The sequence below is a fragment of the Sphaerodactylus townsendi genome, linkage group LG01 (genome assembly GCF_021028975.2).
Source record: "Sphaerodactylus townsendi isolate TG3544 linkage group LG01, MPM_Stown_v2.3, whole genome shotgun sequence".
Lineage (NCBI taxonomy): Eukaryota > Metazoa > Chordata > Lepidosauria > Squamata > Sphaerodactylidae > Sphaerodactylus > Sphaerodactylus townsendi.
Window position 1 is genome coordinate 142499358 of NC_059425.1, and position 14614 is coordinate 142513971.

At 39.5% G+C, this 14614-nt stretch overlaps 2 protein-coding genes across 5 annotated transcripts in view; one reads left to right on the forward strand and one right to left on the reverse strand.

Annotated features, from left to right (window-relative positions):
• B3GAT2 (beta-1,3-glucuronyltransferase 2) overlaps nucleotides 1-5464 on the forward strand; it is a 31992-nt gene extending 26528 nt beyond the window's left edge. Inside the window, exons 3-4 of the mRNA XM_048496255.1 lie at nucleotides 1928-2076; nucleotides 2164-5464. Of these exons, the coding sequence (XP_048352212.1) occupies nucleotides 1928-2076; nucleotides 2164-2250 (236 nt within the window). The 3' untranslated portion in view covers nucleotides 2251-5464. The remainder of the gene's footprint in view (nucleotides 1-1927; nucleotides 2077-2163) is intronic.
• SMAP1 (small ArfGAP 1) overlaps nucleotides 1484-14614 on the reverse strand; it is an 89710-nt gene continuing 76579 nt past the window's right edge. For all 4 annotated transcript variants that reach the window (XM_048496242.1, XM_048496232.1, XM_048496223.1 and 1 more), the window contains 4 exons: nucleotides 12760-12890; nucleotides 8148-8313; nucleotides 5847-6175; nucleotides 1484-3635 (listed from right to left, as the gene is read on the reverse strand). In XM_048496242.1, coding sequence (XP_048352199.1) covers nucleotides 3501-3635; nucleotides 5847-6175; nucleotides 8148-8313; nucleotides 12760-12890 — 761 coding nt within the window. In that variant the 3' untranslated portion in view covers nucleotides 1484-3500. The remainder of the gene's footprint in view (nucleotides 3636-5846; nucleotides 6176-8147; nucleotides 8314-12759; nucleotides 12891-14614) is intronic.

The window sequence follows — 14614 nt, forward strand, 5'->3', positions numbered from 1 at the left end:
CGCCCCCGGATTGGACCATAAGAAACTCACTCTAGTAATCATCAGGACATATTTTACTTGATAAACAAGTGCATGCCGTGACAAAAAACTACCAGCTGGTACATGACATGGAAGATACTGCTTCCAGAGTCAGATTTTAGCTTCCAAAACACAAGAGAGCAATGGAAAGGACAGGGTTGGCCATTAAGAGGGCTGGGCTGTAGCCCACTTTCAGAGGCTTCACAACCCACTTTTGGGTCCTGACCAACCTGTGCGGAAACACTGTTATATACCAAGCAAACGGTTTACCTTCTCACCTGAACATTTCTCATTTGTGAAGCTCATGGGTATGTGTCGACAGCTAACCTTTAATGTTTCACAGACATTTGCCTTTTATCAACAAAGGCTGTTCAGTTGGATTTTGGGGGGACTATCTAACTATTGCAGGGGTAGGGAACCTGCGGCTCTCCAGATGTTCAGGAACTACAATTCCCATCAGCCCCTACCAGCATGGCCAATTGGCCATGCTGGTAGGGGCTGATGGGAATTGTAGTTCCTGAACATCTGGAGAGCCGCAGGTTCCCTACCCCTGAACTATTGGGATGATTGTAAACTTGATCAGAAGGCTACTTTATAAATGTGTTCCTTTCAGCACTGCTGTTGTCAGAAACAAACCAGTATTTCAGACAAGAAATCTAAAAGTTGTGTCAAACACACTCTGAATTGCTAAAATGCTCAGTGTGTACAGGGCAGTTCTGATAAGAAAAAAGGAATTGATGTTGTAGGGTCACATTAGACTTTTGAAATATAAGGAGCACTCATTTCCCCAAATGTCTCATTCAGCACACTGACTCTCAGGTGAGTCCCACTGAATACAGAATAAGCTTGTACTACAGCTGAATTGCTGGTTTTAATTTCTTAAATGAGAGGTTCCTAACAGTTCAGCCTCACATAACTTTTTACCCTTACATTTCAAGGACAGATTATGGTTTATGATGTGGGGGGAAGGATTCCAACATGTTTTGCTACATTCTGCTTAATATTGTACATGATTTAATCAAATGCAAGATTATATTTTTATATCTCACAGCTTATTGAGGAGCATGTTCATAAATCTGGTTTCAGCGATTGCTGTGCTTAATTCATTTCAATTAAAAGCCAAACGGAACAAAGTGGAACATTCCCATTGTTAAACACAGTTTCTTATAAATACTGCGTTGAATAGCACTATATGTAAGAAACAACCCGAGACAGAAAATTTAAGATGTCCACAAGCATTCTGGCCCACATCATAGAATCAGTGTCACAGAACGTAAGAAACTCACATGCGGGTTTTGCACTTGGTAAGAATCCGTTCCTGTACCATTAAAAAAAAAATTCAAAAGCCTAGCCTTTAATAAGAATGAACTATGGGTAGGTTATGTTCTGCATTCTTCGAAAACAGGAGATAATGGGGGATCATTTCTAAAAACCAGTATAATGAAAAGCTAATTTGCATGCAGAATTCATTAAGTCAAGTTTATTTAACCCTCTAGTTAACAATTACATTCACTTCAGACTTCAATTTCCAATTAATTACAAAGGTGATATCTTGGAAAGGAAAAACGGTCTGTTCCTTTGAATCTCACCCCTTTCCCCAACAGGCAGACTGTTCATTATACATACATTCCAACTGCTTACATTAAACGCCAATGTTTACATTCTATCAAAATGCATAAGGAGCACTCAACAGAGATGAGGAGGAGCATAGACAATAGCTTTTCAGAAAAAGACAAAAATGGCTCGTAGCTTAAAAACTAAGCTGTTCAACTTGTGAAGCTAACCCATGACAGTACTGTATGACACTCTAAACTTGTTTTGCAAATGCAATTGGATACAAAAAATATCAACTGCTAAGTCAAATGTGTAAAACTTTAGTTTCATTATGTAACAAATCTGATTTTCACAGGGTTTGCTGTGAGCCTTCAGATAATCTTGTCCAACCCTAAAGCTGTATTCAAACGTCGTGGATCACAGCCCGGAATGCAAGAATCTGATTTTCTGAAACTCATAACCACAGTAGAAGAACTGGAGCCAAAAGCAAACAACTGCACAAAGGTATTAATTTCACTAATAATGTAGAAGAAACCTGTCTTTTGAGGGGTAACATAAAATTAACTATTTTTTTTTCAAATATTTTTTCAGGTTCTTGTATGGCACACACGAACTGAAAAGGTAAATTTAGCTAATGAGCCAAAGTATCACCTGGACACAGTCAAAATGGAGGTATGATGTGTATGAATAAAATGGGACGTACCAAAACTGATGGAGGCAATTGTGTTATACCTACTGAACTCAGTTAACATTCAGCCACCATACAGCCTGCTGTTGTGCAACAACATCCTTTGCTAATCTAAAGAAAGACTTCTGTGCAAAAAATATGTCAGCTGGTTTAAGATGTATGTAATTTGTCTTTACTTGTTTTGCATGTGTTTCTTCAATCCATTTTAGCGCTTTAAGTAAAATATTCAGATTATGTTGGTGAAACCAGTTAAATGCAATGGAAGATCCGGGGTGGGAGATTGATCTCAAGCAATGTACATTTCAGTTCATTGTTCATTTATTCCCCAGATTATTTATAGATGTTTATTTGCCCTGATTTAAAGCTTTGTTTTGAAGTGTAGTAGACAATAATACCACTTACAATGTGCTGGGTTTTTCTCTCTCTTTAATATAGGGAAGCAACAGCTTATCAAAACGAGGCACCATAAAATGTAAACACAATCAATGGCATAAACCTGGATACAGCTGTGATGACAGTCTACCTTTCAGAGAGTTACCCTGCATATATGCTGGGAAGGATTCTTTTAGAGGAGTCCTTTTCACCACCATCATTTTAAAACAATGGAAATTCAGAGATCAGTTTTCTGGCTTGGTTTTTATAAACTGATGGGGCTCCCTTGACATCCAGGCTTGTCTTCCTTTCACGACCATACTTCCTGTTCAGCACATCATAGTAATATCACAGTGAAATGAATAATGAAACAAAAATCATTGTTATACAAGAAAAAAAAATCTTCAGTGATAACGTGATACATGTACACTCTTATTTATATGATTAACATTTGTTCATACAGTACCTTCTACAGGAATACTAGGTAATTTTCTGGATGGGGTTTACACTTTAAGAGATAGTACTAACATGATATCTGTTTCCCTTATATGCAACCATTTGATCTATAACTGGTAAAACAATTTGAGTATGTCCTTGGTCACATAGTTCTCCTGATAATGATTCATGACATCAGAAGCGCTGTGGAATGAAAAAGCTGCCGATGAGAGGTGTTCTCAACCTGCTTTTCACTACATCAAGATTTAAGTCAATACAGACCACAACACGGTCAGTTAATGTTACTTAATATGAACAATTCTGTGAAGTTGGAGAGGGAGAAAATATGTACAGGGACAGACCAGGGAACTAGATAACATTGGAGCATGGAATGTCAGATCTCTGATCTGGGTGGAGTTTCTATTGCCATTTTTCATTTCCAGAGCTGTGTGCTGAGAGTCTGGCCTGAGGAGCTTCCTGTCCATCCTGCTGCTGTATTTGGGGGCTGGCCAAAGCTCATCATATTGCTTGGACTACTCAGATTCATTCCAGCCATTTGTTGATTCATCTGTGGAAGTACATATGCAAAATTGTAGTTAGCACGAGGGTCTGGAAACGTGCCCTCAGAACTTGCGACTCTAAAGGGGACCGAAGCTTAATTTTATCAGTGAAGAGAAACACTCTCAATGTCACAGATTTATAATTCCTATTTGCAGAATTCTTTAAAACCTGTTTTTTAAAACTTGCATAGATATGATTGAAGTGCCACAAATTATCATGTCCATTCCAAATCTTACCCATGTGCATTTATGCCATATACAAGTTCCATGTGGTGACTTCCTATGGGTTGGTTTGGCTGTATATTGTAGTGATCTAGACTGTGGGAAGGGTGGGATATATAATGATAGAAGAACCCAGCTTTTATATGGATGTTTACAGTACTGGACAGAACCCCCATTTTAAAGCAAGTTTTCTGCCAAGCCACCTTACTAAGATATACAAAAAGCCAAATTTACGGTTAGTGAAGTGGCATGAGAGTCACTTCCCCACATCTGCAGAAAGCAAACATGTTGCTTTCAGCCCTACACCAAGATTTTCCTACACCAATAACAACAGTGTTGATCTGGGGAGTAACCACATTACATGTCCAACTCAAGCGATCTGCTTTTTGTGTTGGATAAGAAAAGGTGTGAAATTCAGCCATATGAATATGGCCTGGTCCACAGTGAAAAACCTACAGATTTACATCCGATCAAAGAGGCAAGGTTTGTCCAGAATTATAAGACACTGCATTTCATTTTACTACAGTGTTTTAGTTACTTGACCTGAAAGCCTTGTAAAGGAGCATTTTATGGAGTCCTGAACTTACGGAGACCTTAGGAAAATGTTTGCATGACAGCCAAATGGCTTATCCAAGTCCACTATCCCCCACACAAGCTTTATCCAGATATATTTGTAGGAGAGACACGTCAAAGATTTTAAGAGCATGTTGACACTTTCCTTTTCTGAACTGCAGCACTGCATCAGCAACAAATAAATTGTGAATGGCTGATGCTCAACAGTGCCTGGTAGATCTGGGAAGCTGGCAGCCGCTGCATTATTTGCAGAGAGATACTTGGCCACAAAGAAATGGACTTGGTCTGGAGCTTGCAGATCCAACCCAAAAAGCCCATATTGAAGTCAGGCTGCTGGATAAGCACTTTTTATAACTTCCAAATCTTCTCAGTCTTAATTCACATTGGTAAAAATTACCCTTCACCCTAACACAGTGCCCTGAGCAGTTTTTTTTAAAGGCCAGCAATTATTAAAGGCTCACTATTGCATTACCATAGCAGTGTAGTTGCTCCCTCTCCTTGACTGGATCCCACAGCACTCTGCAGTCAGCAATAGTCTGAATTGCATCTTTCTCTCGCCTCAGCCCATATGACTGTATTTATTGCAGGGCAGTGTGGAATTCACTCCTGGGAACTAGTAAAAAAGCTGCTCCACAAATACAGCAGGCCCTTCTCAAAAGAGCCTGCTGAACATTACAACTCACTGCTTTCAGGAATTTTTGCATTGTAATGAATTGGCTACCAACAACTCATGACAGTGTTCTTGTGGAAATTTCAAAAGGAGCCTGAAGAAAGGTCACAAAAAGATTCTACTTTCTGCAAATCTAAGGTCTAGTAATAAAATAACCCACCCACCCCCCAACACACACAGACCTATTTAAGAAAATAAGCTTTTCAGGAATTTGGTACTTCTACTTATCACATGAGAATATTTACACCACTAAAGGAACCTCAAGTAAAGAAAGGTTGAAACAGTCTGCTACATGCATTTTCAGGGCCTGGCATAAAAGAACCCTACTAAATTGTGTAGGCTTAGTAACTTGGGACATTTATATATGCACAACCCCCCCCCCCCCCGGAAATGCAAGTTATTCACCGTATAACTTAAAAATGTTCCACCTCAAATGTGTAAAGCTAAAGAGATGATAAATAGTGCCGTTCTAATCAGAGTTTAACACCCTTCTAAGCCCAATGATCTCAACAAACTGCACATTTCCCAATTTTTCAACTGCACAACTAGACAAGAGTAGAACTTCCCCTCTCACTTTAGTGTGGGCCTGTCCTGTTATATGCATTACTTTCCTTAACTGAATGCAGATGCAAATCCAAAATAAATGCAGCATCCAGTGTACCTAGATGCTTGAATCTAGAACTTAACCTTAACAGAAAAAGATTCTTCTCCCTACACTCTACCAAAACAAAAGAAGGAAGAAAAACTTTTCTACCTGAGAGAGGTTCCACTGAGCTTGTTGATTGTGCTGCATACCATATTTATTCTGCGGTGAGGCTATCTGTCCCACCATTGTTCCTTGGGGGCCAACAACATTCTGAGGAAGTCCCAAACCAGCAGTCTGTGCAGGCACAGAAAAGCCATTGGGCATTCCCATGCCCACCAACATGCCTGTGTTTTGCCCCATGACAGGCACTGACTGTCCCATCATGTTCCCCATCATTCCAGGGGCTGCAGGCACAGGCACTCCCATGGCTGGAAAGCCTTGAAAATGAGTTGATGGAGGTGCAGTGAAGGGCATAGACTGTGGTCCCATGAAGACACCTGTATTGGATAAAGGGGAAGAACAAGAAGAAAGGGCATTGGATAATGTAAACAACATCTTAAATTCTGTAAGATAATTTTGAAAATATGTTTACCCAGGTAAAATTTCAATTTCATCTGACAGAAAAAGTCACAGTAGCCACGTTCACGAAGAATGTGTGTACTATCAGCAAACTGTGTACACTCAGTTTTTCTGTATAGGTGCACTGAATAATTCTTGTTACATTCAATGTATGTATGGCTGAACACGTGATTAAAATCACACATGTATCCAGGTACTAATCCCCAGTTGCATCTGCAAAGCAAATGCACGTTGGTTCTCTCTTACAAACCGATGTACATGCATTCACTGGAACATGTGAGCCAGTTTTGTGTGAGCTGGGAATGAGATTGCCTGAAGGTCTTGTTTTTAAATTGCCATGTTCATGAAAGTTTGGAGTTAACGGTGTAAGCAGTTTATCTTCTGAATTACTCTCATATCTACATGACTGTTAATTTGAAGGAAAGTCCTCAATTATTACAAATTAAATTTTGAACAAAACTTAACACAAAAATACAAAATCCAGACAGTGAATGCTTTAAAAACTGTGTCTGTCTTCTAGGATGCTGAAGAGGATAAGCTATTCCTTTCACCATATGTGTTGCTAATTCTTCCCATTCTCTCAGCCACACAGTCCTTGCAGTGCAGCTTGGCTTACATATAGCGTTCTCACATTGAGGTTGTTCTGTCCTAGAACAAATTGGGGTCGGGGTGGGGGGGCTGCCTGTTGCTTTATCTGATTGGCCACATCTACTCAAAAGAGCCGGAGTTGTTTATTATAGGTGACCTCAGGCCACCTAGATTAAAGAAAAACTGCTTCAGACAGCCTATTGGCCTGGGCATTATCTTGATACAGTTGCTGTAATTTTATTGTCTATAGTTTTAGCCTTTAATCAGTTATCTTCCCTCCTGTTTCTCCCCTCCAGTATTGGTTACATTTGCTCCTGTAACCTGTCAAACCACATTAACTTGTGGAGTGTAGAGATAACTAACTAGAACAGGAGAGGAGTTAGCTAGACAATCAGTGTTTAGCAAAGCAAGTTCTTATCCATCCATCGGGTTCTTCAGTTTTTTCTCCTCTTATGCTGCTATATTTTTTTATGTTTTCCTCTTTTGTTTGCTCAGTATTTTCATCCCTACTTTGTTCCAGCATTTTTACACTTTCATTTTTTTAGTCACATTCTTTATCCCTTTTTGTCAACAGCCTTCCCTAGAAGTGAGGCCTTAGTCCAAATCAGAAATTCTCACACCACAGCTCTAGAACCTCTTCTGATAGAAGGATTCAATTATGTCAAATATGCAACAGTAATAAATGAGAACAGATAGGAACATGTGCAAAGTGCTTTCCTTTTTCTGCAAGCAACCACTCACTGAAGACCAGACCTCTATAATTTCCAGACAGGGTTGACCTGTGTGGCACTTCTCAATAAATGCTGTGTAAAAAGAAAGGCAGCTGGTGGGTTGGAATGGTACATACACAGCCCAAAAAGACCACAAGTAGGGAATCTTCTCTTACTACTGTCCTCTTGTGTTCATCTCTTCTTTCTCCAGCTTGGCTCCTACAAAACCCTACTGACCCCATGTTAAAACATTTCTGCATCCATGAATAAAGGGCCTATGTTTATGATTCATAGGATAGTATCATTTCCCCCAAACTGAGTTAAGAGCCAGTGTGGTGTAGTGCTTAAGAGTGTCTGGCTAGTATCTGGGAAACTCAGGTTCAAATCCCCTCTTGTGCTGTGGCAGCTTACCAAGTAAAACAACAGTTTTAAACATTTTTGTTTTTCATACTTAGTTGAGTTCCATTTTATTGTGGGTAGAAGCAGAAAAATATATACAAATATACACGTTTAGAAGGAAACCCCCACCTGTTGAGGTTGCACCACTGCTGGCAATTCAGTTACTTTGCAAGCAGATTTGTGAAGCAATTACCTGGGGCATTTTGCTGTGGCATGGCCCCTGTGCCATACAGTGACAAGATGGAGTCTTTGGAGAGAAGTTTCTTTGCTGATTCTTCTGATTTTGTTTGTTCAGTGAACAGGTCAAGGTCCCCAGATGCAGCAGATATTGTGGCAACCGCAGGGTTAGTGGAAGCACTCTGGGAAATAAAGGTCAAAAGAAGACTACTCAAAGAAATGACCAGAAGAAATGCTAGTCAATGTGCATTTCATTCCTAAACTAAAGAAAAAAATGTTTAATTACAGTATTACGAGGCAATTTCAAGGGTCCTAAGATTCTGAAAGCTATACAGGAATAATGTTGTGTTACAAATACATACACACAGAGGAATTTCGATGGTTATGTATAAAGAACACACTAATATTCATTTCTTAATGTTCCCCTTATAGGTTGCATATATTATATATTAATAAAATCATGAGAAAGCTTATTCTGTGTGAAGCAAAATCAGTACAGTTCCACACTATGCAAAAACATGCCTGCATACACATGATCCCACAACAAACATGAAAACTGTGGAATGTGTGTACATGCATATAAGAATAGGGGATGGGCCACAGTTGTGTAAGAAGGTATGTATGTTTTCCATATTGTATGAGCTTACCGCAAGAAATACTAGTGCAACACCATTGTACACAGTAAATTTATTATGTAAGTTGTAGGGATGCCCCTAGATAAGAGCTAGAATCTGCCAAAATATTGGAAAATGGTATCTTTGCCATGTGACTCCTACTGTTGGTATGAAGAAATGTGGTGAATTTACACTATGCTGCACACCAGCTGATTTTCAGAATTTGCCAAACTTTGCAAATAAACACTGGGAAAAAATCTATTTCTTGTCAGTCATTCTTTTAAATGAAAAGGTTACAAAGAAATCATATCATCATGGCCTTTTGCAGGATTTATTTTAAATGTAATACATGCATCTTTGAAGATCAAATTTTTCCCCCCTTGCAGTCGATAATATTTCTCTGACAACATGCTGGGGAGGCCAATGTGACTGTTCAAAAGGGTTAGAGAAATGGAAAAGAATGCCAGACTAAGTGACAGGTATTTCTAAAGGAATTTGAGGGATATTTATCTTAAGTATGGAGGAAAAAGTAGGACTCAGTCCTTGCTGACATATGTAGTGGTTCAGACAGGACACCTGCCTAAAAGGATTACCTTTTCCACTGCAGTCCCAGCTTATGATGGCTTTATTTTCTTCTATGCATTCCTTGTCTCCTTGTACCTTTTTCAGATATTCTCCTTGGAGATTGCAGAAGACCTAACACACAATTTGCTGACTCTCCAATGCAAAGCAAATGATGGATAATTCCATCAATTGCTAGTTCCACGAAACTCCTCCAATGAGAGGTTTAGAAAGTGAAATGAATTTGTGCCCTATGTAATGATAGGTGATGTAGCTTAGCCTCTGTATGGGTCTGTCTCTAGATGAGGTAGTGTGCGTTTTCTGCACCAGGATTTACGGCTCACGCTGTGTCTATTAGAAAAATGTCATCATGCAAGGGTAAAGAAACCTGCATATAAAAAGTTTCCTTTCAACTACTCACAACAATTTGGGGACGAAGGGAAACTTTTGTTGTAGGGGACCAAGCTTGTTTTCAAAACACACACAGGAATCTATTTTTAGCGCCTCAGGCACAGTGACACTGCACAAATTCACAGGTTGAATGGTTCAGTAGTCTTTGTGAGGAAGAACTGCACCCTTAGAAGCGAGAAATCCCTACATTTTTAATGAAGTCAGCAGAGCATGAAGGAAAACATTTTCCCATAAATCATACTATATCTATGGTAAACTCTGCAAAGAAAAGTTAACTGTACAGTGAGATAATTTAACTGCCTCAGATCCTTTTCCTACAATAGATACGGAAATGATTTATCTCAAAATGGAATGCACATGTCTTCTATAGTCCTCAGAAGAAATACAGACCAAACTAAGGACTAAGGACAGAGTTAAGCAGTGAGATGGGACGAATTGTTTTCTACTACTATTCTCTGTAGACAAAAATGCCATTCTTTTACAAAATTAAAATGCCAACAATGAATGGATGAAACAGAAATGAATTAAGTGTTGTAGTTAATTTTCTCCAATCACAATGGGATCATTTATATACACACCCGCATATCCTGACCAGGAAACGAAATACTTACACAGCTATAGGTTGTTTTGTTTGAATTCCAAAACATGACTTAAATCCTCATATGGAGGGCATAGGTTCCAATGGAACAACGAACGGAAGCATTTCATTTCCTAGCTCCATGCAAGATCAGGAATAAGGAGGGGACATGCAAAGCCTCAGGATCCCACCAAGTTTCTGCCTAATATTCAAACCACAGTCTGGTATTGTGTGTGAATCTAGTCTGTCGCTGGAATGTGTGGGTGTTCATATACTTCCATAAAGGAATACATAAGTAAAACCCTCCTTCAGTGGATGAGAATGTGGCTCAAGCGGTTCTGAACCAGAAACTCTTCAGTGTAAACTAGAATGTAAAAGTGTAGCTGCTGCTACAGATGCTGACAGTTGGACTAGGTTGAAGCGGCATCTCATGCACAGTTCTTTGGATTTATTTGTGTGTATTATTTATAATTTGCTTTTCTTGCTGAGATTCAAGGCAGATTACAAGGACCAATGCAATCAATAGTGTGATATATCTAATAGTGATGAACAGGATGAAAATTGCAAAAACGGAAGACAAAACTGTTGTCTGAACAAAGCATATCTATTAAAAATGACATATAAACGTAAACATTACAGCAGTAGAAACACTGTGTGTTTTCCTGGACCATTTGGTTACAATGTCACCCTATTTTTGTTATAAAAATGCCTTCCTGAACTATTCAGTTTTACCTAGTTTGCAGTGCGCTAGGAGCGTGAGAGCCTTCCAGACCTCCTCAGACTTCCTCATTCCACAACAGAGAAGGCACATGTATATACAGTTGTTGCTCTCGCCAACTTGTATGATGACACATGCAGAAGGTCCTGCTCAGACAGATGGTCATAGCAGGACATAGGTAAGGAGGTGATATGGCAGATATGAGGGTCCAAGTATCAAGGACTCTGGATGTGCTAGACAATACCTTAAATTGAGCCTGTAATTAATGTGCATCTGATGGAGTGACTGCAGAATGGGTGTAATATGCACACTCCCTTGAGCTCCTAATAATTGCTGAGCTGTGGCATTCTGCACCATTGGAGCCTCCAAATTGATAGGGGGGAGGGGTTTCTATGTACAGTATATTACAGTATGTACAGCAGAGTTGGGATCCAACCAGTTCTTACCACTTCTCTAGAAGTGGTTACTAATTTTTTCTGAGTGCCGAGAAGGGGTTACTAAAGCAACCTCCCTGCCCAATAGGGACTGGAGGTGAATGTGCGCGGCATCACTATCGGAACCTGTTATTAAAATTTTTGGATCCCACCACTGATTACAGGAGTCTAGACTCAATGTTACAAAGGATCCATGAATCCTGATTGGCAGAGTCAAGGGGGGGGGGGGGCATTTTTCAGTCTTCTAAGTTGGAAAAAAAAGTGTGTTTGTTTGTTTGCAACTGCATTAGCTTGCTTTTTCAGCAGTAATTCCAGGTCCAGTATAACCCCGATGCTGAACCCTAGCATCAGAAGTGTGAAGCATGCTGTTGTTTAAGACCGCAAGCTTTCTAGTCAGAGTTCCCTCATTCTTGTCTAGGTGGAGTTTTATTTTCATCTGACTGAAATGACACGGGAAAGGGTTAACACACCTCCAGTTCACAGGATCTGTCTATTTTATCTAGATGCACTGACTGCTGGACAGAAAATGGTGGCCTAGCAGATGAAGCAAATTACCCAGGATGACCAGAAATGTACAAGAACAACTTGACATACAAGTTAGGATCTCTGTAGTGATTCCTAGTCACAAGCACCCAGAGAACAGATGGACTGAAATATACACATTGCCCACGAATCATGCAAATATGTAATATTAAATAACACATTGCTATCCCTACCATTTCCATAAGAAAGCCAGACCAACTTCCCAAACCTTTGCTACCAGATCTGCTCCCAACTTCCCCCTATTGAGGATCTCTACACTGACTCTCCAGTACTTTGGCATTTTCTTTGCACACTGCAGTATCTGCAAACACAAAGGATTTCCTGTAGCCATAAGTTATTTTTACTCATATTGGGTAGGAACAAGGCTATTAATTGCAGATGCTTAGGACTAGTTTGTGCTATGGGTAAAGCTGAACTGCCCCTACTGAAAATTGTACCGTAAAGCAGGATGATGTGAAAGTAACATGCAATCCAGTTCTTGATGCTGCAAATATCAAGTGATGATCAAGTATTAACATTTCATAAACTATTAGCATTCTATTCTTCAAGCATGAGTGGAGTAGGATTTCTATGGTGCTTCAATGAAGCACCGCTGAAAGGAAAAAAAGACAAATTCCTGCCTAAACATTTACAATCTAATTATCAGCCTAATACTTGGATTACAGCCCAAAGTAGCCTTTGGGTTGTAAATTAAGCAGGATCATGCATAGATGGAAGACCACCAAGGAAGACCGAGGTTGCTTTTATGTAGGTTTTGTTTTTCTGCTTACCTGGGAAGGAGGTACAGAAGAGGCCGGCAAGGGATTAGAGATCATTGGGCCAAATATATCCAGGTCATCATTCAGAGCTGTAACAGGAGTGGTGATGCTTCCATTTGTAACAGCAGAATCAGCAGGGCCATCTTAAATGACAATGTTTTAGAATAAAAAGTGTTACACCAGATTTTAATAACTGCAAAGTAAGTATATACGCAGCAAGCCAATTACACTGCCAGTGCTTAAAGGCATTCTGGATTGGCAGAACTTGCCAAGTGTTCAAAACACTTGGTATCCTGGCTCCTCTGATAATCTGCCAGATCCCTGTAATTTAAAAGCTACAACATGCCAATGTAATTAGCAAGATTTGAACATATTAAAACACAGCCTGAGGCCAGCCATAAATGGCATCTAAACCAGTTTCACACAGTTACACAGTTCTACAAGACTTCCACAGCTTTGTCAAACAGTATAATAGCTTAAGGAACAGAAATCTTACCAATATATAACCCTCGCTGGAAGCAAGAATTGTAATAATTAGATACTTCTGAATATATCACTGGTAGACATACAGGTCATATTGTTCTCAAAAAAAGACAGGACTGATAATTTGGTAATCCCATTGCAATAACCTACTGACATAAGAAGTTCAGCACCTCGTCAGCATATTATCAACATCTTCCTTCAAACCATCAGACTAGCATCTTATGAAATATTTCAAAACTAGTTTCTTCTTTACTATCAAGCTCTCAATATCCATAGTTTATGACTTAATATTGGAGTATACTCCATTGCAACTTACTATCTCAAATGTGAAATAAAAGATGAGAAATATCTTTCACTGTCCTTTTGATTTTAATGCCTATGGTGGATTTAACAATTGTTTAATCTACTGTTTATTCAAGCTCTATAAACATTGTTTCTGAAATGAAATTGTGGCATAGTGTTGACAACTGAACCCCCACTCACACATCCCCTCCCAAACCCCATGAATGTTATAGTTAACAGTACTTCATCCAGGAAGGAAAGCTGAGTTGTATCACATCTTTCTGTTTCATACAGATCAATAACTTCTATGAGCACTTCAATCCCACGTGTTTGAGAATTTCTGCCAAAAGCACACTAAACACATACAGTTCTGCAGCACTCTCAGATATATTATTATATATTTCCAACAGTATTGTAAGTTAGGCCATTATCCCCAATTACAGATGAGGGACAATGAGAAAATGACTTGCCTGAGGCCACTTGGTAAATCTGTGGCAATAACAGGATTGAACCAGCACTGTGTGCTACGTGCCAGTATATTTTTTATTTATTTAATCTACATCTGCACCGTCTCTCAACAGGGGATCAGGGTGGCTTACAACATTTAAAATACAGTAAGTACAACTACAGCACAAATAAATATACTAAATAACAATAAAACCAACTGAAATATAAACTTAAGATGATCTTCAGATCTGAAACAACAGGCCAGATCTCCAGTTCATAATGCTAAACAAAGGCTGTGTGAAACAAAGCAGACTTGCATGCCATACAGAATGCTGGCAGGTCCCACAAGGCAGAACTTCCCCAGGGAGCTGGTTCCATTGAGAGGGGGCAGCCGGAGAAAATCCTCTTGCCCTGGTGGTTGACAGGTGGGCAATTTACAAGTCAGACATCTGTAGAAGGCCATGTCATGATGAACTAAACAGGTGAGTGGGGTTGAGAGGTGTTAAGAATACGATTATCCCAGGCTGTTTAAGGTTTTATGGGTAAAAACACCAGAACTTTGAATTGGCAAGAGAAGTTAACTGGAAGTCAGTGAAGGTGCCCAAGTATTGGTGTTATACGTGCAGACTCGGGAGACTAATCAGCAATCTAGGAG